Here is a 24,482-nt window from a genome sequence, read left to right on the forward strand (position 1 = left end):
AATGATGTTCGACTCCGCCAGTCGGAGATCACTAAAATTAACGTTAAAGAGGTGTGTGAACTCGCAAGTACGATGTCAAGCACTGTAATTTGCTCTGGCCCCCTTCCTGTTCGCAGGAGTGATGAGATAGTTAGCAGTTGTGTTCACTCAATGGCTGGCTGTCTAGGTGGTGTCCGCAAAATAATATAGAATTTAAGGGTGTAACGATTCATTTACTACATCGATGTATCGATTTAAATTCCTACGATCCAACTATATCGATCTGTACTCGGCAATTTGGCCTTCCGGACGTCATATATCGATCTAAAATCGTTTTAAAGGTAATAAATCGATTGAATCGATACTAGGAAATAATGCATTGGATTCAAGCACCTCAGACTTTATATGGATGTTTTTTTCCGTAATACTTTTAATGATAAAAGTGTTAAACGTTACTCGATTCAGGCTGCCTTTATGTGACGTCAACGTCACGCGCCAGCAGAAGCGCGAAGACAAAACAACATAGCATGGCGGATAGCAGAGGAGAAGCCAACGAGAGCGAGATTATCAAGCCACCATACCGGTCCAGTGTGTGGAAACACTTTGGCTTTTGTAAAGACGGGGGTGTTCTTAATAAGTCGCTTGCTGTTTGTAGGATATGCAAAGGTAAAATAAAGTACAACGGCAACACGACAAATCTCTCCAACCACCTACTAAGGCGCCATGGGATTTCGCACAACACCGAGCGTCCAGGCACCTCTTGCAGCGTTCCCGCTTGCACTTTGTTCAAATAAAACGTGAATGCATTCGCCATTAATTGTTGCTTACTTTCTTTTATTTATATCCATAATTCATTGATACCTGATTCCCTTACAAGAAACAACAGGAATCTTGGAAACTTCACCTGCACTGTCAGTATCCAAGTATTCATTTCAGTCACACTGATTAAAATTTTTGTCTAAAAAGTTACTGAATCGATATCAAGTCACTGAATCGGGTCGGATCGTATCGTTCTTAATGAACCAATATCGTCCTTGAATCGTATCGACAACCATGAATCGTGATACGAATCGAATCGTTGTTAAAACGAATCGTTACACCCCTAATAGAATTCATAGACAATTGGAAAAGTTTTTGGGGCAAACCTGACCTGTTGAAAAGAGATGGTATTCATCCCTCCTGGGATGGTGCTGCTCTTCTCTCTAGTAATTTGGCTCATAGTCTTAGAGATAAAACATGACAATCTGGGCCTCAGGTCAGGAAGCAGACATACTGGCTTAACCCTCTGGGGTCTAAGGTGTGTTTGGGGTCCTTGAGATGTTTTGACATGACCTGATATTTGTATTTTTTTCAGTTGCTTATAAACATATTAATGGCAAAGGTGTAATTACACTCTATTTAGCACGAACATGGCTATCATAATATGTGAGCAACATGTATGTACATGTTTGCATTTTTGAGAGAATATTATTTATGCGTGGTTATTCAAAAAACTCAAACTTACATTTTCTGATATAAGACCACATACGACCAACTTCACATATTCCCACAATACTTTTGACTAATGGATGTTCTCGGCTAGAGTTTTTACTTCAAAATTATCTGAAAATCATCCGGGCTAATCGTTCACATTAAACAATAGTTTGATTTAAATTTTGTAAGACACTTTTTGTTTGGAAAGGCAATATGCAGGTGGGCGTGAATGATCCAACAAGGTCATGAATAATGTCCTAATTCACACCAGAGAGAAGACAAAGACCTGCTAATGCTGCATACTAATGAGCCTTTCACTGAGTGTGTCACTGAGCCACAAGAAAGAATGCAAAGACAACACACATACACATATATTACTACAGAATTGGTTCAGAGTTTCCACAAACTTTGTATGCTTGCAAATTGTATAATATCCAAGGTAAACATTTCTAGTAATTGTGCAGTTAATTCTCATTCGTATTTTCAGAAAGTTTTCAGATAATTTAAAGAGAAGACTTATATTGACCTTTTAAGATTTTGTTTGCACCTTGTAAATTAGGTTTTGATGTGGCAGTAAAAACTTAATAATCTATCCAAAACGAAATGTTGTCTTTCATATTTCGTCTGTAACATATCGTCTTTTATAATATATATTAGGGCATAAATGTTAATTTGCAGTTTAATATGTTGCTTATACAAAGACATTTTATTTAAACGTATTCAGCCGATTTTTACTCATCTCAGTAGGCAATATAGATAGTTTGCTAAAAGCTAAACTAAGGGTTAACTCATTCACACACAGACACGCGCGAGCTGTAGTAAACAACAGCATGCATCTGTGCCGTGCATTCATTCAAACACAGAAACGCGATTCAAATTTGAACAGTCTTTTGCGGTTTACAGACACCATTTCATATCGCGATTAGAACAAAGCACTTACTGATGATCTGCAGCTGGATCCGTTGTTAGGCTACTCCAGCCCGTTTGAGGTAAAATTTCCAGGATTATCACGATATTATTATTCCTGACTACAGTGTGTTTTCCAGCTGTTGTGGGCGTTGACTGGTTTGCATGTGTTGCCTCAGATCTGCGTCTGAATAGCGCGCGCTCTCCATGGGCGTGTCACATTAGCAGAGTAATGAGGTGCCAGACCGATAATTAGAGTGGCTGATCTCTCGCTCTTTTTATATAGAAAACATAAACAGAGAATATTTGTTTTAGTTTTAAATTAGATAATTTAAAACTACACACTTAAATGATTATAGAGATATATAGCTCATGTCTGAGTGAATGGTATTCGCTGAGTTTTGTTTAAGTTTAGTGACGTGCACTAGAAAAAAAAGTTCACGGAGACGGAGAGGCAGAAAGCACTCCCTGTTTAATTTCTTTATTTTACAAAAGCACAATGTTTTATTTCGATTTTAAGTGAATCCATAAATAAGAAGACATTTAACAGTTAATTTTTTTCATATTTCTTAAGCCTGTATGACAAAAAATGACGGGAGTATTTTAAGTCTATTTTGCTGCTATGTGAAAAAAAACGAGGAAAACACACCGGCGCGTTTTTGGTCCCCAGAGGGTTAAGAGTAACTGCATTTATTTTTATCCACAGGCTTTGACGCTTATGGTTGATCATAAATACAAGGCCAGAGAGCAGTTGCAGAAAGTTGCGGCTATAAGCCTTATCCTCTGACAGGTGAAAATCCCTAAACGTGGATGCCTACCAAGCAGTAACTTGCTATTTCATAGATGACCATGACAAGCTCTACACTATTTTACTAGGTGTAGAGCATTTCCCTAAGAGCCAAACCGCTGAGAGCTTGGATACTGGACATATCAAGCTCATGGAGGAGTGGGGCATAAAAGATGAAGTGAAGTGCCTGGTAACTGATGCTGCAGCCAATATGATAGCATGTGTACGATCATTAAATGTTAGGCATGCCATATGGATTGCACACGCACTAAATCTTATTGTGAAGAACTCATTTGATGACATCAGTAGCTTCAACGAAATTCAATCCAAATGTAGGAATCTTGGTCAGCAAAAGAGAGACTTGCCTAAGTACATGAGCAGATGTGGAGACCAGGTCTGAAGTTGATCATTGAGCAGATGTGGAGATCAGGTCTGAAGTTGATCATTGAGCAGATGTGGAGACCGGGTCTGAAGTTGATCATTGAGCAGATGTGGAGACCAGGTCTGAGGTTGATCATTGAGCAGATGTGGAGACCAGGTCTGAAGTTGATCATTGAGCAGATGTGGAGACCAGGTCTGAAGTTGATCATTGAGCAGATGTGGAGACCGGGTCTGAAGTTGATCATTGAGCAGATGTGGAGACCGGGTCTGAAGTTGATCATTGAGCAGATGTGGAGACCAGGTCTGAGGTTGATCATTGAGCAGATGTGGAGACCAGGTCTGAAGTTGATCATTGAGCAGATGTGGAGACCAGGTCTGAAGTTGATCATTGAGCAGATGTGGAGACCAGGTCTGAGGTTGATCATTGAGCAGATGTGGAGACCAGGTCTGAAGTTGATCACTGAGCAGATGTGGAGACCAGGTCTGAAGTTGATCATTGAGCAGATGTGGAGACCAGGTCTGAAGTTGATCACTGAGCAGATGTGGAGACCAGGTCTGAAGTTGATCATTGAGCAGATGTGGAGACCAGGTCTGAAGTTGATCACTGAGCAGATGTGGAGACCAGGTCTGAAGTTGATCACTGAGCAGATGTGGAGACCAGGTCTGAAGTTGATCATTGAGCAGATGTGGAGACCAGGTCTGAAGTTGATCATTGAGCAGATGTGGAGACCAGGTCTGAAGTTGATCATTGAAGTAGACACCGACTGGAACAGCTCTTGTAACATGCTGGAACGGCTCTATCAGCTGAGAGAGCCAGCACTGGAGTATGAGGCAGTCCAAGATGTTCTTGCCCCTTTTCACTAGGCCAGTAGAGCTTTCTGGGGAGAAAAGGGTCTCTACCTCCAAAGTGATACCTTTGATGAAGATGCTTAATCATGCTGTAACGGTTAGGCTAGAAGGCCTCAAGTCCAATTTAACAAGGCAGCTGAGTGAGGCTGGTCCGCAGGGTCAGGGAAAACGCAGTATATTTAGAATCATTAAGTGTGATGACTATACCCATGGTAAAATTAATTGGATTCTTAAAGGGATAGTTCGGGCAAAAATGATATTAAACCCATGATTTACTCACCCTCAAGCCGTTCGAGATGCATATGTCAATCATTTTTCAGGACGGGAGATGTTTGCCGGCGTAGGACGTTGTGTAGGAAAGCGCTGTGACGTAGAATGAACGTGACAGCGCAGCCAGAGAGCAGAGCAAAACAAAACTCCACTCAGGATTTCCGCGATTTAAAAAATGTGTATTTAAAAGAAAATGTCGGAGGATTTTCATATTAGAGAAGAAGATATTGAGTTCTACGTCACGACGCTACACTACACGCCGGCAACCATCTCCCGTCGTCGGGAGTTCCGCGTGTTGACCGTTGCCGGAAGCCAGTTATTTTCATTTATAAAGTTTTAAATATGTATATTTTTACGACAAAACCACACGGATTACCCTCAGAAGGCCTTCGGAGCCGGGTGGATTACTTTTGTGAAGGATGCATGCACATTTTTGGGACTTGAAGGAGGTGGACCGCATAACTTGACATTATAACCACTGAAAGATCTAAGACATTTTCTAAAATAACTGAAAATGTGTTCGTCTGAAAAATGATTGACATATGCATCTCAAACGGCTTGAGGGTGAGTAAATCATGGGTTTAATATCATTTTTGGCCGAACTATCCTATCCCTTTAAGTCAAGGGAAACTTCAAGAAGCGATATTGAGATTAAAATCTGAATGCGCTACTGTAATCAGAAGTTCTGGTCTCCATTCTGCTTCCACCAATACAACCACAGCTCAGCTGCCAGCCTCTTCAGAAGGTGGTCAATCTACAAAAAACAGTAAGTAGTATGTTTCTTTGTTGTGTGATTTTTCACATTATTAGGGGTGTAACGATACACCAATGCCACGGTTCGGTTCATATCACGGTTTTGCAGCCTCGGTTCGGTTCGGTTGTTTGCTGTGGGGGCAAGGTTCCTGACAAGGCTCCAGCAAGAATAAAGAACACTATTCACTTTTAACTTAAAAACAACAATAATTTAACTTATTAACTATCTTTTTACTGTATTATTTATTAATCTTTGTTAATAAAAATACAGCTGTTCATTCATGTTACTTCACAGTGCATTAGGCTAACTAATGTTAACAACTTTTGATTTCAATATAGCTACTAGTAAATGGTGAAATTAACATTAACAAAGATTAATAAATGCTGTAGAAGTGCAGTTTATTAATAGTTAATGTTAACTAATGTAGTTAACTAGAGTTTAATAAATTTAACTTTATTGTAAAGTTTTACCGAATTGTTATACACCGATTCAGACGTCTGGTGAGTTCAGTGTTGGATAGATCAGCTGTTATAACCATTCATTAAATGGAATCGGTTCAAATGAGTCATTAGTGCGCGAATCGGAGGTGTTAGCGGACGTGTACGCGTTTGTGTGATTATCCCGGCAGTTTAGGACATTGCACAAGATTTGTCTCAACACAGAGAACATTTATTCACTGGATAGGTTTTTGGGTTTTTGAGTGTGGTTTGTCTCAGCTGAATGTGCGGAACGCTTTTCAGAGAAGATAAGGCAACGATTTTTTAGCACAATTCACCCAGCGGTAATTCAGGAAAAAAAAATCTTCCAATGGTCCACGTGAAACTTTAGTCTTCCGACCTTTTACCATCGTGTCAATTTTCAATTGACTCTGATTAATATGCGCGAGGGAGGGAGAGCAATACAGTTTGAAGACGGTGAGAGTGCGCGCGCGTGGCCGGAGAACTCGCTCGCTTGCTCTCTCTCTCTGCTCGTTCTTTCAGTATGCGACCTGTCACAAGCGCAGCAGCAGTCTGTCATCTTAGCGATCCAATAAAGCTTTGGTGGGATAAAAATTCACTTTGGCAGCCGCCAAAAAACGCAATATGTGGCGGCCGGTGTTGATTCTGTGGTGCACCAGTCTATGTGTGGGAAACGGTGCAGGCTAGCGTGATCGATCACCAAAAGTCACATGACATGCACTTGGAAGACAAAAGTTAGCGTATATTTAGTAAATAATATTTAGTAAAAAATACAGCTTTCATTTGTTGTTAGTGTAGGCTACTAATTACTATTTAATCAAATGTCAGAAAAAATAGTTTTGTGTCATAAGGAGAAGTGAGAGCTGGGGGTGGGGCAGCAGGGGGTGGGGCAGCAGGGGGTGGGGCAGTAGGGGGCGGGGTGCTTTCGGTTCAAAATGAGAGTATCGCGGTTCGTACCGTAGGTGGTGAATCGCCTTTTTTCGGTTCGGTTTGAATATCGTTACACCCCTACACATTAGTGATTAGTACTGTGTGTGAACCATTGTTAATGGAGTTTTTTTCTCTTTGTACCTCTATTATTAGGTGACCTTTGGCATCTGCTGCATAGCACGATTGATCACAGTAAAAGGAGCTCAAGTGCAACAGCAGATGCTACCGTTGAAGTAGCATTAGTATCCTCACTTATACCAGCGGGCACTGGCATTTTTATGTTGCCCTGCATCCTCTGTTCTTTGCTAAATAATCTTTTCCAAGTGTGGAGAGGTTTTGTCCAATACACTTCAAAAAATAAATTATAATCATTTCTTCACCTACCCCAAACCGCTTTGTTGCAGTTTGCTCCATATCCCCAGTGCCATAAGCACTGCACTAAAACTAGTAACAGTTCACTGCACACACAAAAACCCAGTAACAGTTCACTGCACACACAAAAACCCAGTAACTACTCTTAACTGTACCCACCACAGACTGCTCTGTTGCAGTTTGATGTATTACACTATTACATAAGCACTGCACTCAACTGTCTCACTTTTGTTGTTTATTCATACAGTCCCTATCCAAACAATTTATGAATAATTAATTAACTACTTGTGTAGAGAAAACGGTCACACACACAGTCAGACAGTGAATGATACACATTTTATTTTATACCCAGGCAATAGACAAATGTCTGCTCAGGTCATTGATTCAGGATTAATAGATTTGTTTGACATTTCTTTTGCACAGTGCTAGGCGTCACTAGTGAGCAATGCAGAAAGAATGTTCAGGTAATGAACCTTTTGGTAGGGATGGCTGACGCGAAACAGTCGTTCCGAAGCTTTGCGAGATCCCGAAGCGCAGATGTTTCGAAACACTGATCCGAAGCGTGATTCAAAACACCCATGACACGTGACTACGGCTAAATGAAGCTTCGTAGTGTTTCACGAGTGTTTCATCAGGTGTGATCCGCCGAATCAGCGCTTGATTGACACGGTCGGGAACAGACCACAAAATCGCACATCTGTATACAAGTGAAGTCAACGCATCTTGACCTCGTGGGTTTTTGTGAGAGGAGTTTGATTTTGAGATAGCGGATTTTTGGTGATATAGTGACATTTATAGTGCGATTTGTTTAGTTATATTTAGGCTTACATTTAAATTTACACAACACATTGACTGATAGGCTAGAGACACAGAGTATACATATAGTGACACATTAATAGATACATAGATATAAATATATATAGATTAAAGATAGGCTACATATCTAAATACATAGATAGATTATAGATACATATTATATATACATATCTAAATACATAGATAGATTGTAGTTACATCTAATTACATAGATAGATTAGAGATACATATCTAGATAGATAAAATGGAGCCTCCCCAGAAGAGATGCCGTACATCTGTGGTGTGGGAGCATTTCCATTTAGAAACCCCAAATAAAGTGAGATGTGTGTATTGTGATCGGCAGCTTGCCTACTGCAACAATACATCATCCATGATGCGCCATTTGAGGAGCACTCATCCTGCCATTTTGCAGGGTGCAGAGGATGGCATTCCCCCTGTACCTGGGCCTGCTACTGACACTGCTGGGCCATCTAAGCAAGGTATGCATTGTTTTAAATATAATTATTATTGAAATATAATTACAAACTTTTGGGACCAATCACAACTGCAGTGCCAATCATGTTAAAAATAGCTTTAATGTGAATATAGTATAATATAATATTGTGTGAATATAAATTTTATAGATCTACATACGAGTACCCAATATACTGCCAGTGACGACATCATTTTGGTTTTCGTAATTGTTGTAGTTCTACATTCCATTACATTTTTCTCTGCACACTGAGCATAAACGTTCATAACATAAATTTGTTTAGAAAGGTTTCCAAATAATGAACCAGTATGCTACTTTAGCTGTGCACTATTTGAAGCTGTATTTTTTCAATGTATTTGTCTGAAAGTATGTTTTATCTTCTCTTTTAAAAGGCAGACAGAGGGAATTGGATGAGGCTCTTCAAAACATGGTGGTGAAGGATCTGCAGGCCTTCACCATCGTGGAGGATGAGGAATTCAGGGCCTTTGTGAAAAATCTTGATCCAAGCTCCTCCCATCCCGGAAGGTGCTTAAAGCAATGGTCAGCGAAAGGTACGACAAAGCCAAGGAGAAGACAATGGAGGACCTACAAAAGGCCGAATTTGTTAGCCTTACGGCTGACATGTGGTCCTCCATTAATATGGACGGATATCTTGGTGTGACTTGCCATTACATAACACCAGAGGCAAAAATGGCAACTGTTGTACTGGGTGTAAGGAGGTTTTACCAAACCCACACAGCCCAGCATCTCATGGTAATGGCTCATCCCTTGCTAATGGCTGAGTGGGGAATAACCTCCAAAGTTCAGTGCATGGTGACTGACAACGCATCCAACATGATCCTAAGCACCAATTTACTCCACCTTCGCCGTGTCCCATGTTTTGCTCATAATTTAAATTTGATTGTGACAAAGGCCCTAGATCAGCGGTTCTCAAAGTGTGGTACGCGTACTACTATTGGTACGCGGGCTCTCTCTAGTGGTACGCAGAGGTACTAAATTTCGATGAGTAGAACGTGATCAACTGCTAAATTCTTATTTAAAAAATAAAATAAACTAATGTAATCATCATAAATATCATCATATCAATGCTATAGCTAACAAATTTGTGATTATTTGTAATAAAAAAATAAAAGCAGATAATCAGTCATTGAGTGTTTGTGTTCGCATGACACGCTTCACCATGGAAACGAATATATATAACGGTCGCCTTGAAACACGCTCTTTTTTTGTGAACAGGTTAAATATAAATTAATGTTAGGTGGATTAAACTTTAAACTATGAAAAGTTCAAAACTGTTATTGTGGCTTCAATCTGGCAAGAAAAGTTTGGATCAGGAGGAGAATGTTTCAAGTACAAGAACTGAAGAGAATGAGAGTGAACCGAGCACAAGTGCTTACGTTAACAACAGTGACAACTCCGGTGAAGGCAGCAGCAGCAAACGCTACAAAACAGTGAGAAAATACGACACGAATTATATCAAGTTTGGATTTATTTGGAGCGGAAGAGAGGAAGAGCCCAGGCCACAGTGTGTGGTATGCGGCAAAGTTCTTAGCAATGAATGCATGAAACCATCGCATATCAAACGGCATCTTGTAACGTTAACTAAACACACGGAGCTTAAGGACAAACCAGTGGATTTTTTTTTGCGAAAATGTGATGAACTGAAGCAGTCAAAATCCATCATTCAATCCTGTGGTACACCTATACTCAAAGCACAGGAAGCTTCATATCGTGCCAGCCTCCGGATCGCCAAAGCTGGTAAGCCGTACACAATAGGGGAACAACTGTGTCTACCTTTAGCAAAAGAAATGACGCGCATTATGTGTGGAGAGAAAGCTGCAAAAGAGTTAAACTTGGTGCCGCTTTCAAATGACACGGTGTCACGGAGAATAAAAGACATGGCTGACGATGTTAAAAAGACTGATTGAGCGCATTCAAAGCAGTCAATATTTTGCCATCCAGCTTGACAAGACTACGGATGTCGCAGATTTGGCCAATTTATTGGTTTATGTGAGATATGAAAAGGATGGTTCAGCTCAGGAGGACTTTATGTTCTGCCAGTCACTTGGGACCAGAACTACAGCAGAGCACATATTCCAGGTACTGGACGCGTTTATCCAAGAGAACGGACTGGACTGGAAAAAGTGTGTGGGAGTGTGTACTGACGGCGCGAGGGCTATGACAGGTCGTCACAGTGGAGTAGCAGCTCGCATCCGAGAGGTAGCACCTGAGATGCGCTGGACTCACTGCAGCATCCATCGTGAGGCGCTAGCAGTGAAGAAGATGCCTGGTGACCTGAAGTCCGTGCTGGACTCTGCTGTGAAAACTGTGAACTTCATTAAGGCCAGGCTGATGAATTCTCGTTTATTTTGTGTACTCTGTGAGGAAATGGGCAGCGAGCATGTCCAACTCTTGCTTCATACTGAAGTGCGGTGGCTTTCAAGAGGAAAGGTGCTTTCGAGGCTTTTTGAATTGCATAAAGAGGTCCATATGTTCTTACAGGACACAAGTTTCCCCTTGTCAGACATTTTCGAGGATACTGTGTGGCTCAGTCAGCTGGCATATTTGTCTGACATTTTTTCACGTTTAAACTAACTGAATTTGGGACTACAGGGACTCTCCATCAATGTTTTTAATGTGCAGGACAAAATCAATGCACTGCTTAAGAAGTTGGAATTATTTGAAATAAAAATCAAGACAGGTGATGTTTCAGCTTTCCCTGCTTTGGAAAGTTTTCTGTCTGACAATGACCTGACGCTTGATGGAAGACTCAGGGAGAACATCACTGCACACCTCGTGTCACTCAGACAACAGTTCCTTGATTATTTCCCAGTGATGCCTGAAGCTGAAGCTAGCCGCTGGATGAGAAACCCTTTCAGCATCGACACCTCTCAGATGGCTTCACAGGACTTAACTGTTGGTGAGCAGGAGAGTTTAATAGAGTTGTCTTGTGACGAAACATTGAAGGCAGCTTTCAGAACACAGACACTGCTGGACTTGGATAAAGCAGCACAGTGAATACCCTGTGCTTTCTGACAAGGCAGTGCGTTTTCTGCTTCCTTTTGTGACCACGTATCTTTGCGAGAAAGGATTCTCTTCACTAGTTGTCATAAAAACAAAGTACAGAAGCAGGGTGGATGCTGAGCCAAACCTGAGCTGACCTCCATTGACCCAGACATCTCAGGACTGTGTTCACAGAGGCATGCGCACCCATCACATTAAGCTCATGTTTTGAAACAAAAATTGACGTAGTTTTAAACAACATGTACTTGTTTTAAGTACAATACATTTTCATTTAATCTGTACACTTTTTATTTCACTTTTAAGTACAATACATTTTCACTTAATCTGTTAGTTTATTATTTCACTTTTAGGTGCAATGCATTTTAATTTAATAATTAAAAAACTACCTGTATGTAGGCAGCACACAGTGCAGTGTTGATGTTAAAACTGTGTTGCAACAATATGTTTAAAGTGGCTGACAATAAATATTCTTATTATAAATAAAACTGCCTGGTTTTTGAGCTGTGCATAAATGTAGCTGAATAGTTAGGCCTACTATTTTACTGTATTTTAATATTGGTCATTATGGTGTTACTTATTTTCTGAGGTGGTACTTGGTGTAAAAAGTTTGAGAACCACTGCCCTAGATGAATTCCCAGTCCTCAATGAAATACGCCAGAAGGCCAGAAAGATAGTGGGGTTGTTCAGATCCAGCTGCAAAGCAAAGGACAAGCTTGTGGAGATGCAGGGCTTGATGGGAAGACCAACTCTGAAACTGATACAGGAGGTTGAGACAAGATGGAACTGCACATTCGACAATGCTTGTATGACCAACGTGAGCCAGTGGCTGCTGCACTTTCCAACTTAAACAATGATACTGCTCCCCTGACAAGTCTTGAGTATGACATTATTCAACAATCATTGTCACTACTGCAACCATTCAAACTCGCAACAACAGAGATGTCAGAGGAAAAGAGAGTGTCTGCTTCAAAGCTAATACCACTGTAAGGGATGTTGCAGCACAAGCTTGCACAGAAAAAAGGAAATGCAACGCAGGAATCAACTGTACAATTAGGTAGGCCACAATGACCATACTACACATGTAATTGGCCATAACTGTCATATTATTGTCATTATTATATCTTTTTTTCCTCCTGTTTTGGCTCATAGGCTCACATCTGCAAGAAGGTCTGCAGTCCAGATGTGGAGGTTATGATAGTTTTGGCTACACTGCTGGACCCAAGGTTAAAAAATATGGCATTTGGAAATGCTGCCAAAGCCCAGGACGCTGAAAAGCACATGACACTGGAGTGTGCTTCACTGATGCGTTCAAACACAAATCCTGGTGAGCAGTTTCAATCTGTGTTATGTTATGTAATCTGATTCATGTAATATATACTTCATATGTGCCGTCAGTTTAGCATTTGTTACTAATTGCTGTTTTCATTTTTATTCAGAGCCAGAAATGTCAACATCAGACCCATCATCATCATCACCATCACCACCAGTAGAAACACAGGACAGTTTATGGGAACTTTTTGATACTCGTATCCATCAAACCCAGATGATACACAATGCTACAGCTGATGCCACAGTGGAAGTGAAAAATACATCAACGATGCGTATTTGCCCAGAACTCATGATCCATTAACTTACTGGAAAGAGAGAGCAGTAATCTTTCCTCATTTGTATGTCCTAGCTAAAAAATATATTTGCATGCCAGCAACAAGTGTCCCTTGTGAGAGGATTTTTTCAAAGGCTGGAGAAATTATCTGTAAAAAAAGAAGTAGGCTAAGTCCTTCCACAGCAGAGAAATTAATATTTTTTGAATAAAAATATCTAAAAAAGTGAGACATTGTGGCTTGATTTATTTCATTAATATTCATTTTGCAGGACCAAAATAACATTATGCACAGTGAGGAGCCTATAGGTTACAAGATTCACATATTAGAAAAGTACGATAATAAAAGAACAACAAACATTTTAATGGCTCGTCAAGGTTGTTTCAGATCAACACCTGCAAGTGACCACTAGGTGTCACCGTTGAGACGGGTGTCGGATTGATTCGAAGCCTCGATCTGCCCACCACTACCTTTTGGTGAAGCAATGGGCTGCGAAGTATCAGTGGTTCAGATAGCCTCATTTTGCCATCACTACCAAAAAGCCAGTCGAAGGTCAAAATACAGATAATGGGCACAGACAAAAAAAACAGGTAAAATCCAGAGAACATGCAAACGAACCAAAACCCAGGATATGGGAGAAACAAGATTCAAAGGCTCAGCATTGCAGCCTAAAAGACATAGCAAAAAAAAAGTGAGTGAGTGGATCAGGCTTTTATATACAGAGCTAACAAACTAATGAGAAACAGCTGTAGACAATCAGTGATAATGACACTGGGCAGAGGATGATGGGAAATTAGGTCCAATACTGAGTGGCAATAATCTGTGGTAGAGTGCCCTCTACTGGACAAACAGGGCACTTCATCTGGTGATCATGACAATATATTGTAAACATATTGAAGTTTTAGCATCTACCTCGTATTATAATAAATCAGAAGGGGTACTATTGTATTTTTGAAAACAGTTAGGCCTATACCTGCAGTTGAAATGTTTTTTACATATGTATTTGCACCAAATGTATATAAAAAAGCCAATCGATTGTTTGTAACCACTTCCTCCACCTGTTGGATGCTGGAAAAAAAAATCATAAAGTGATCTCAAGGTTTATTTGAAAGTGAAAGCGTCAAGAAGGTAACTTTACAAATAGTAAAAATGAATCAGGTGGATTGGACTTGCACAATCTCAAATTCTATACATAGGGATTCATGTTATGTTTTGGTTGAAAACATCGACCCACTAGTTGAGAAACACTGATAGACTATAGTGGTGCCACTCTCTAAGCTGATATCTACCAATAGTAGAAGATACCCACGCCTCTATGGACTATAGCAAGAGAAGTACCAGCCTTTTTAACCTTCCTCCCAAGAAAAATCTTGAGGACATGTCTGAAATGCTGAGCATTGTCTGCGGAGGGTTTCAGAAAGAGGGCAAAATGTATGTTACTGATGTCTTTTGCTGAAAAGCATAAAGTATAACAAATTATAGGTATCGGAAATATAAGTTATCCGATCCGAAAGAACCAGCTTGCGGAAAAGTATCAGGCTTCCCATCACTTTTGAAAAGAATATATGATGGATTCAACTGATGTTGCTAAAAATAACCATTTGTTGCCCATCACATTTTTTGCATATTTACAGTATGTGTATGTGTAGTATTAATTCAGATAAAGCTACTAAAAGGATCTGCTTAAAATGAAAGGGAATTCTATTACGAAATATTACTATTTTATTACAAACCGGGTTACAGATAATATGTATTGAGTTGACGATTTTGTGGCTGTAATAAACAACATTACATACTTACTCAACAGATACAATAACTGCGTTGAGTTCTGTAACCATGTGCCTGGCTAGGAGATCATATGGGCCCATACCTATGGTGAGAAAGAAACAAATCTTTTTGACTTTTATTTAATTTAGCCCATGAAGAAGTACTCAGGGATTAAAGCAAATATCTTCTGGATGTTAACCTTTTCCAGACTATGTCATATTCCTTTATCCATCACTTTATTTTAATATTTGAGACCAACAGCATTTTAATAGAAGATGTTTTAGAACAGCTTATCTACAGGTTGTACAGTTGTGAAGTGTTTTTTAATCTATGAAATAAAACTGATATTGCAATATTTGACACTTTCTTAGTTATACAAATAATCAACATATAGTTTGTTTTCAAGCATTACAAAAGCAAGATTTCACATTAGTTATCTTAGCAGCTTGAAAAACAAAAGTCATTCAAACTGGAAATAAATTGTATAATGAAGAGAGAAGAACGTTCTCATTACTGAAGCATTTAGTGACTTCAGTTCTGCACACGCACAGAAACTCCTGTTCTAATCCCAGTCTAACATGTCTGGTCTTTCCTGTGTTTTCATTGTGCTTTTAGGGTAGGTTTACACGACAACGATATGCTTAAAAATGCGTACACACGACACCATTGTCAAAACGGTCCCCATTCACACAGATCCACTAAAACAACTAAAAAACAACCATCGTCTTTAGCGTTTCGCGTTGTTGTTGTTTACATGGAGACCGTTTTAAAAAACATGGACTTTGAAACCATTTTTCAAAGGTTTGCATTTTTAGGCACCCACAACACTGTTGTCATGTTAACGAGCGGCAAAAACGCTTACAATGTTTTAGTTGAAAATGTGTGTACATTTGAAAACAGTGTCATATAAACAGCCCCCTAGTTCTGCCCTAGTTCCCCTGTTGTTAATTTGTCTCCACCTGTGTTCATTAATTATTTTTATCAAGCTTCTTTGTTAGCTCCACGTATTTATTCCCTGTGTTCTCCCTCAGGCCCCCGTTTACACATACATGTTTATTTAGAAAAACGGAGACATTTCCCTTCATTTACACGCAATTAATTCGCCTCTGAAAACGATTCTTTCTAGAATCTCTAGAAACTTAGTTTGCATGTAAACTTGAGTAAAACTGAGTTTTAGGCCGCCGACATCACAGTATGTGACTATTTTGGGAATCTGATTGGCTAACGTGGGCTTGAGCTTCTCGTGACACTGCCACCTACAGGTTTGGCATGCTCTAGACGGCATATACACGGGTTCGTGTAAACGAACACTTTTCTGAAAACTGACAGGTATACACAATGTTATTTTTGAAAACGTAGAGGGGTGAAATGTCCGTTTATGAAAATAGCCGTCCACATGTAAACGTAGCCTCAGTCTTCGTCTGTTCTCGTCAATGTGTATAAGGGTTTTCCCCTGCGTTTATCTGGTGTTTTTGATATTAAAGCCTGTCTACTTTAAGTATTCCTTGTCGTGAGAGTTTTACGTGACACCCTGAAGCTGTCTACACTGCAAAATGAATCATGTACATCATACCGGACTTTGTTGATTAAAATAATAGAATTTGCGAGAGAGCAGAATTCAGTCAGTGAGCGTGGTGAGCATACCTTCTTTGATGCAACATATGAAAAGTGTTAATTGCAGCATTAACATTTAGATCATATTTTCACATTTCACTCCAGTCTCGACAGTCATAATTTTTTTGCATCTTGAATTTAGGAGGCATTGGAATTTTTGCCCCAAGACCCCGTTGATTTCTAACCCTGATCTGCGCTGATCTTATACAATCCAAGAAATCGGTCGCAGCAACAGGAGAACTTAAATCCCTGAGTACTTAAATGACTTGAATAGAAATACATTTACCTTACTCTTAAGATATGAAAGCTAGAACATTGCGTTATACAGGAGTGTGTGGTTAATAATACTCACGGGAGCTGCCAAGACACCATCCACCTCCATGCAGGTAAATGATGGCTCTTCTCAGCTCTCCAGTTTCTTCTTGCTGGGTAGGCTGATACACAATCACCTCTACACCATCAAAAATCTCCTCTGCCACTTGCACCCTCTCATCTGACACAGTTACTACTCGCTCTGCAAAGGTGATGAACATCATAACTCTCCAAAAGTCCAGAAGTCCCACCTGCTCACTAAGTTCTGCCTGTGAAGACAGAAAAAAAAAAAATGCATTGAAACGGCAGTGTTTGGGTTATTTAAAGCTTGCCACATGATGCATGGCTGTATTTTCCCACAAAGGTTTTGTGTAAGTCAGACGCATGGTTGATCAGCTGAGATCATCTCACTAATAGCGAGAACAACCTAAACCTTTGGTTCAATGCACAACAGCCCTTTGTTAAGCCCCTTAATGTTAAATAATGTTACTCCAGCATGTTCACAGAAGTCTTTGATGCAGAGTTTGAGTCAAATCTCAATGGGGGTGGATCGTGAGGTTTCATTTCTCAACCCAGGAGTTTTGTTAAATGTTTTATTTACATTTGGTTGATTGAATTCCTCTTAAAGGTGCTGTATGGAGTTTTTCTACTAAAATGAATCAATTTTTTATTACCTGTGTGTGAAGGGGTTGTAATCTCACAATAAAATGATCCACTTGGCGGGTTTTGCTATTACCTCTGAAAGCAAGTATTCCTATTTCTATGTGAAGTCTCCGGGTCGGATCTGCCGCGAAATCCAGTGACGTGACTGAGACCTGCATGCGCGCTCCCGAGCGTCTCGCCTCGTCTACTCACTGCACTCAACAGCAACGACACTGCAACTTTATGACATGGGAGTCTGCTAATACTAGGAAACGACTAGCACAACAGACTCCAACACAAACTCCACATAATAATAAAAAACTAAAGAAAGCACGCGCACAAGCACTCGCTTGTAAACGTATTGGTTGCAATCTGAAACCTCACCGATAGATGCCGCTGAAAACTCCATACAGCACCTTTAAGTGTTATTTTGTTAACACTCTTGTGGTAATTGGTGCCTACGACAAGACTTTCTTTTTATTTTGTAAGTTACTATTTGTTATAATATATTCGTGTTATTGTTTGATCCCTCTTATTTATTTATTTTTGTCAATTCTTTGGGTAAGGGAACCTAGGCTGTTCGTGGGAATTTTACCATTCATGTAAGTTGCCATTGTCAGCCTAGGCACTCGGAGGTCCGCGCGCTCGAAATGGACGACACGAGCTGCTATTTCAGTGGTGCTGTAGACGTTTTCTAAAATCGCATATAAAGTAGCCAAAATTACCTTATAATAACATAGGCTCTCTGTGGACGCCTCTGGGGGTTCCAGCGCACTACGTGGAGGTCCACCAAGTGCTTTTGGGGTCCGCCAACTCTTCACCATACTCCTCCTCAGTACCAGGAAGAGCCTATTATGACCCCTAACCACCTATTTTCTCCTTCATTGCCACAAAGTGCCTATTGTGCCCCCTGACCACCTAAACTTCACCATAGTCTTCCTCATCGTCCACGAAATTGACACACACGTCCCGCCACGGGCCCCCGGGACGGGTCCTAGAGTTACGTGCCCAAAGTTGCTTGTTTGGCCAAAAAAGACCCCCTTGACCTGGAAGCGCCTGTCTATGTGTGCAAGAGAGCCACCATTAATTGGGCCATGTGCTCGGTGAAGGGTGGACAGAAAGGTCCGAAACTGACACACGCGTCTCGTCACGGACCCCGGGGGCGGGTTCTAGAGTTCCGTGTCCCTCTGACCTTTTCTCACGCTAATTGGCCACCAACCAATTGGCATTGAATAAGTTGCACGTGTGACGTCACATAAACAGGGGCCAAAAGGTCGCAGCAACCCCAAGTTCGACACGGTGGTAGTCCAGGGGCCGCCGGTTCTAGATCCCGGGTAGCAGGGTTCTAGATCGGTTCCAAGTGTGTTTTCAGTTTGACCTTTCAAGAGGGTATGTCAGTCTATGAGTTCACAATGAGTGCAAGAGGCCTGTGAGAGAAACTTGAACAAGGGTTGCAAAAAAATGATCCCTGAGTTCTAGTGACTCGTCCTCCTAATATGTAGTTTGGGGGCCCGAGGACTACCGACACGCAGTGTTTGGGGCCCGTGGGACCCCCGGGGGCCGAACAGGGGGCCCTGACACATGCAACTTATCCCATTCATTTTCATAGGTGTTACTTAAGGCATCACCTCCGGGTCGCAGCATCACATTGAGGATGGGGAGGAGCGAAAAGTTTTGTTGCGACTGGCAAGGGGCCGCATAAAGCTCCGGAACACAAGGTGTGGGATAACATATGAAAATGTGGAGCGCCATTTTAAATCGGGCCATCCAGAGCTGACAGTAAGTATAGTCTCAAACTAGCATACTTGTTTTTGTGAATTCATTTAAAAAATTTTTTTGAATAAAACTCTCTCTTCAGGGAAAATTGGTCAAGTTGTTGACCAAGGAGTTAGAGACAAAGGTAGCAGAGGAACAGATACAAACACTTAGGGACAGGCAACAACTTGACCCTCCAGTCCTGTCGGCTCTGGATGTCCCTGTTGAGAGCCCCCTGGCCATTCCAGAAGAGTGCCTTCAGATGGGTGCTGGGTAGGTTTTGAATGATTTTTTGCAATGGGAATATAACAGATTTTTTGCAATGGGAATATAACAGATTTTTTACAAGATGTTGAACAAACTATTTTGTGTGTGCCTGTGTGTTTATTGTAGAGGAGTTTGATATGGAAGGGGCTCCAAGCTTTCTTGGTAAGTGATCAACATGTAATTATGCTATATTGTTTATACAAGAACAATACATTAATAACCTTTTTTTATTGTAGCCCTTCTTATGGAGAGCAGTAAGCCTCAGCCGGAAGTGCAAAGCCTTGATAGGTATCAGGTGAACACTTGTTTAAACTTGTACTGTATTGTTTTTTCCATGAACAGGACATTCATTTAAAAAAAAAAAATACTTTTTCTTGTTCTTCCTAGATGATTTATTCAAGCAAATAAGCGAGGATGAACAGGTGTCTTCAGGTCCACAAGGTAAGTAATAGGTGATAAGTGTACATGCATGAAACCAAGTTTTGTTGTTGTGTTATTCATTTTTTTTTTGTTTAATTGGTTTTCTTTGTTTCCCTTTTCCTTTTTTCATTTGCCAAGTTCTGCAGGAAAGCACAGACCTGTGCACCGTAGACCTCAGCGACCTGCTTTATTTGTAAATAGTTTATGTTAATGTATAAATGTATATAGTTCAGATATTTTATGTCAGTTTTATATTTATTATGTCGTTTTATATATTGTATTTTTAAATATCATCTGTTTTACTTTTCTGTGTTCTGTTCGTTTTGTACTTTTATAAATCACGGTAAATAAATGTTGTTAAATCATGGTTCAAAAATTAAACATTTTAAATTATGGTTTTGTCTGTCTCATCTATTTCACCAACACATACCAACTATAGCTTATTTAACTTGATCCAGATAGGCTTGCCGTAGACAATGCATTTGTATGGATATCCATAATTTTTTTAAGCTGAAATGTACATGAACTTGTTATATGGTGTTTCCTGTGCATTGACCCATAGCTTTTCCTTAATAATATCATTATAATTATGAATTATGACCTATTAATGCATTGACCCTTCCCGTGCCCAACTGTAACTTATTTGACAGGGTCCCTATAAGCTGTTCATGGACATGCCATATTAAGTCTAATGATGCATAGTTCTGCTGATGGGACACATAGGCCATTTGTGGTCACACAGGAGGTCAGGGGGATGATTAGGCTGTTTGTGGTCAGTGTGCAGGGCCACAGGCTGTCACTTAGATTGGCCGTGGACGAACAAGCCGTTTGTGGTCACACAGGCGGTCAGGTGGACGAATAAGCTGTGACTTTGGTTTTATTGTTAAAGTACTGGGGTTGGGGATTGAACCTTACTGCCTCCACACATCAAACCATTTTATTCTGTTACATGTTCCTTCAAACCTAGGCTAAATAGGGACGTAACAGTTGGCGATGTCACTTCATAAAGAAAGACTACGTGCCCACACACATACAGTTGGTAGCAAGCGGCAACCTCCCTGTCTCTCTCTTGAAACCAACACGGAAGTGAATTAAACAGCAATTCATCGACTGGCCGCTTAATGCTGGCTGCAGAAGTGAGTCAGGTCAGTATCTCCCCCATGTTAAAATGCCCAACTTTACAGCAGACAAAAACATGTTTACAGCCTGGTTCTCTATGTGGTTTTGGTCTATACAGCTAATTTTGCCCTTCATAACAACTGTGAGGGGGGTGAATTTTTTTATAACTCACCCGTTTAGTTGATTAATATTGAAAGTTCTAGAAAATTAAGTGTGTGTCCACTTTTGAGTGACATGTGGATTCCCAATCATGTCAATGCTAGCCGGTTAGCCGTCACTTCACCTCAGCAAATTCCAGCTGCTGAACTTGCCATCTCTGCCGTGTTTGTGCTTTTATTCGGGTTTATTTCATATAATTTAATACACCCATTACTACACCCATTACTTCGCCCACGCCTTTGGATTCCGCCGTTGTCGTCGAGTGTCGTTCGAGAGAACCAGCGCTGTATTTCAGTGGTTTTCCTCTGTGAACATGCACTACTGGATGTCTGACAATTTCGTTGCTTTTAGTAGTTTTAGCATTTAGCATTAGCTCCCAAGCCTGCGCTAACTCCATAACGTCGTGCTAGGTGGGCGTGGTTTCAGATAGCCAGGCTCCTCAGCTCCGCCTCTTTGCCCATATTCTGTTATCCGGGATTGACGAGCGGTGACGCGAGGCCAAGATGGCGATGGCCGACTCCGCCCACTTTAGGCAGGTGGCGCAAAGGGACATTTTGCAAAACAGCAGCAATTGCCTCATTTTGAAATGTAAGTGGGGTTCATGTCAATTAACAGTAAGGATGAAATACTATCAAGTATCATGTTACACTTGCCATCTGAAACGTCGCGCATGCTTAAAGGGTTAAATTCTCTTGCACAGATGGGCGAACGCGAAATATGTCTTAGACTTTGAAAACCCCTGGTTTAAACAAACGATACATACATATAGACTATTATTTCACCGAACAGTGAACTATTATATATATCTGTTAGTAGGCTATCTGTTTATAAAAATAAAAAAAACGTTTCAGACTAGAACAAACTTTTAGAACAGAAAAAGGCAATCAAAAGTTAAAAATAAAGACGACAACAATATAGCCTATTGTGGCGAGCAGGACGAGGTCGAGGGACGTGAGAGAGCGGAGCGAGACCGGTGACGTGATTACTGATGAGCGACACCTGCGCGACCCACGGTCTCGTATCTCTCACGGAGGAGCGGAAGCATAAAAGGAGGAGCGACGACTGTGGAGATCGAGAGAGGAACAGGCCTGAGTTTGTTATGTTTTGTTTCTGTAGCCAGTAGTCGTCCGCGAGGGGCTGCTGGCTTATACTTTCATTTTGTATTTGTTTATTTTATTTATTAAAGTGTTGAATGTTCGCCGGTTTCCCTCTCCTTCCATTAACAACATACCTCTTTACACCTATATTTCATATTGTAGACGTCGATGGGCAACAAAATTACACCAAAAGACCATCATATCTCGCAGTTAGTGAAAATAAATTAGGTGCAATGACGCTAATTATTTTTACTATTCTATTGAGGAATGAAGAGCGCAAGGTGTGATTTGCCAGGGGGACAGGGATTTTCATTTGGTCTAAATATTTTTATAAATACAAGGCAAGGCAAGAATGCAAATCTTGCTCTAATTAAATGTAAATCGCCCTGAATTAAAATGTAAAATCAGATCAAATAATTTCTGTCGAAATGTTGCGATATTGTTTAATTTAGGTTCAATAAAAATAACCGCCCTCTGCTTAATTCGCCTTTGGCTAAGCCACACCCTAGAATGTAGATTGACCAATCACAGCACAGCCAAGAACGAGCTCCCACAGCGGTCCGACACTTTCTCACAGCGCTCCATTGACTTTAACACAGACTTATTTTTGGTCTCGGCAGGCTATTACCGTCGTAGTTTTATCAAAAATATGGTTAAACGTTGTGCCTGGGGCATTTGTAACACAGATACGTGTTTCCCAGAGAGGTTGGAGGGGGGTGTCGGTTTTTTTCCCTTCCCAAAACCGAAGTCAAATCCTGACGAGTGTCGTCTTTGGATTAAACTGTGTGGACTATTTGTATAGTCACAGAGTGTACAAAAAAATAAAGTCACATGAGACACAGACATATTTTAACCGTATAAATACTGGGAACTATATTCTCTGAAGGCAAAGCACTGCTACTTGGGCGGAGTGATAACCGCAGCACCTGAGACACGCCATTGTTTCTCCTGTCAACAAAACCAGCGTGACATCTCAGGTGCTGCGGTTATCACTCCGCCCAAGTAGCAGTGCTTCGCCTTCAGAGAATATAGTTCCCAGTATTTATACGGTTAAAATATGTCTGTGTCTCATGTGACTTTGTTTTTTGTACACTCTGTGACTATACAAATCACAACATGTAAATAGGAAAATGTTTGCGTTATTTTGTCACTTATTTGGATTAGTATGCTAGCTGCAACCATTTACATCCAGTCTTTGTGCTAAGCTAGGCTAGCGGTGGGTGCGTCAAACAGACTTATAGCACGCACGGAGATGAAAAAGGTATGTATGGACTTATCTAACTCTGGGGGATAAGGTGAATAGGCCAAAGTCCCAAAAAGTCGGAGTGTTCCTTTAACTGGGAGTATTAAGTTACACTACTAAAATAGCTATGCAAAAACAAATTCAGGTAATTTAGATTCCCCCCAATATGTTAGAATAATTTTTGTGCTTTACTTTTTACCTCATCAAAGCTTTTATTTTTAAACAATGACACTTAGTAACAGTGCACTTTATTTTTTGGACTCAGACCCCTCTAATTAGTTGTGTATAAATATAAAGTTGTTGTTTTTTGTATGCAAGGAGGGAGTGATTGTTGTTATAAATAAAATGGTTTGTTCAGTTCATTTGTGTTGTAATAATTGTGTCAAAAACAGAAGTATAACAGTAAATAAATATCGGTTCTGCATATCGGTTATCGGGCACATAAACATGCAAATAATCGGTATCGGTTATAAAAAATCAATATCGGTCGATCACTAGTATAGATATAAAAAGCTGTTTTCTTTATGTTTGACGCATATACAATAATTTTCTTCAAAATATGATCATTTTGAGCTTCTGGTACGACAATTGGACATTTCCTATCTGGCAACACTGATCGTACGTCACTTGCAAGTGCAGATATACAGTCGTGTGGAGAAAGTCCTCATAGTTCTGTCCGATGATGCTGAAGTTGTAATAAATTTCTTCCATGTTGAATGAAGAAGCAATGGAAAATTTGACGAGTTAGTTGACTATGTTCTGGTCGAGGAAGGTTCACATGGCTCGATGCGAGGCCAGATGAGGTCTCACATGAACAGCAATCAGGAGCAGAAGCCAGCGAGCGCATAGACTGAAGAGGGAACTTTGTGTTGCCTTTTAAAGTTCCAACGAGGTCACACCTTGAGTTTTGGCTTGACCAATGAAAGAGGTGCATCTCTCAAGCGGTAAAGTTCCTTTGTTTGCATGATTGGAGTAATCTGCCAGTTTGTGTGCATACTCTGATAAATGTAACAAA

The 24,482-nt window shown here is 40.5% G+C and overlaps 1 protein-coding gene across 1 annotated transcript in view; it reads right to left on the minus strand.

The window, feature by feature from the left end:
* aadac (arylacetamide deacetylase) overlaps window positions 1-24,482 on the minus strand; it is a 54,033-nt gene that overhangs the window by 23,839 nt on the left and 5,712 nt on the right. Inside the window, exons 2-3 of the mRNA XM_079609399.1 lie at window positions 16,806-17,034; window positions 14,873-14,942 (exon numbers count right to left, since the gene is read on the minus strand). Of these exons, the coding sequence (XP_079465525.1) occupies window positions 14,873-14,942; window positions 16,806-17,034 (299 nt within the window). The remainder of the gene's footprint in view (window positions 1-14,872; window positions 14,943-16,805; window positions 17,035-24,482) is intronic.

The sequence above is a fragment of the Phoxinus phoxinus genome (genome assembly GCF_949152265.1).
Source record: "Phoxinus phoxinus genome assembly, chromosome: 4".
Lineage (NCBI taxonomy): Eukaryota > Metazoa > Chordata > Actinopteri > Cypriniformes > Leuciscidae > Phoxinus > Phoxinus phoxinus.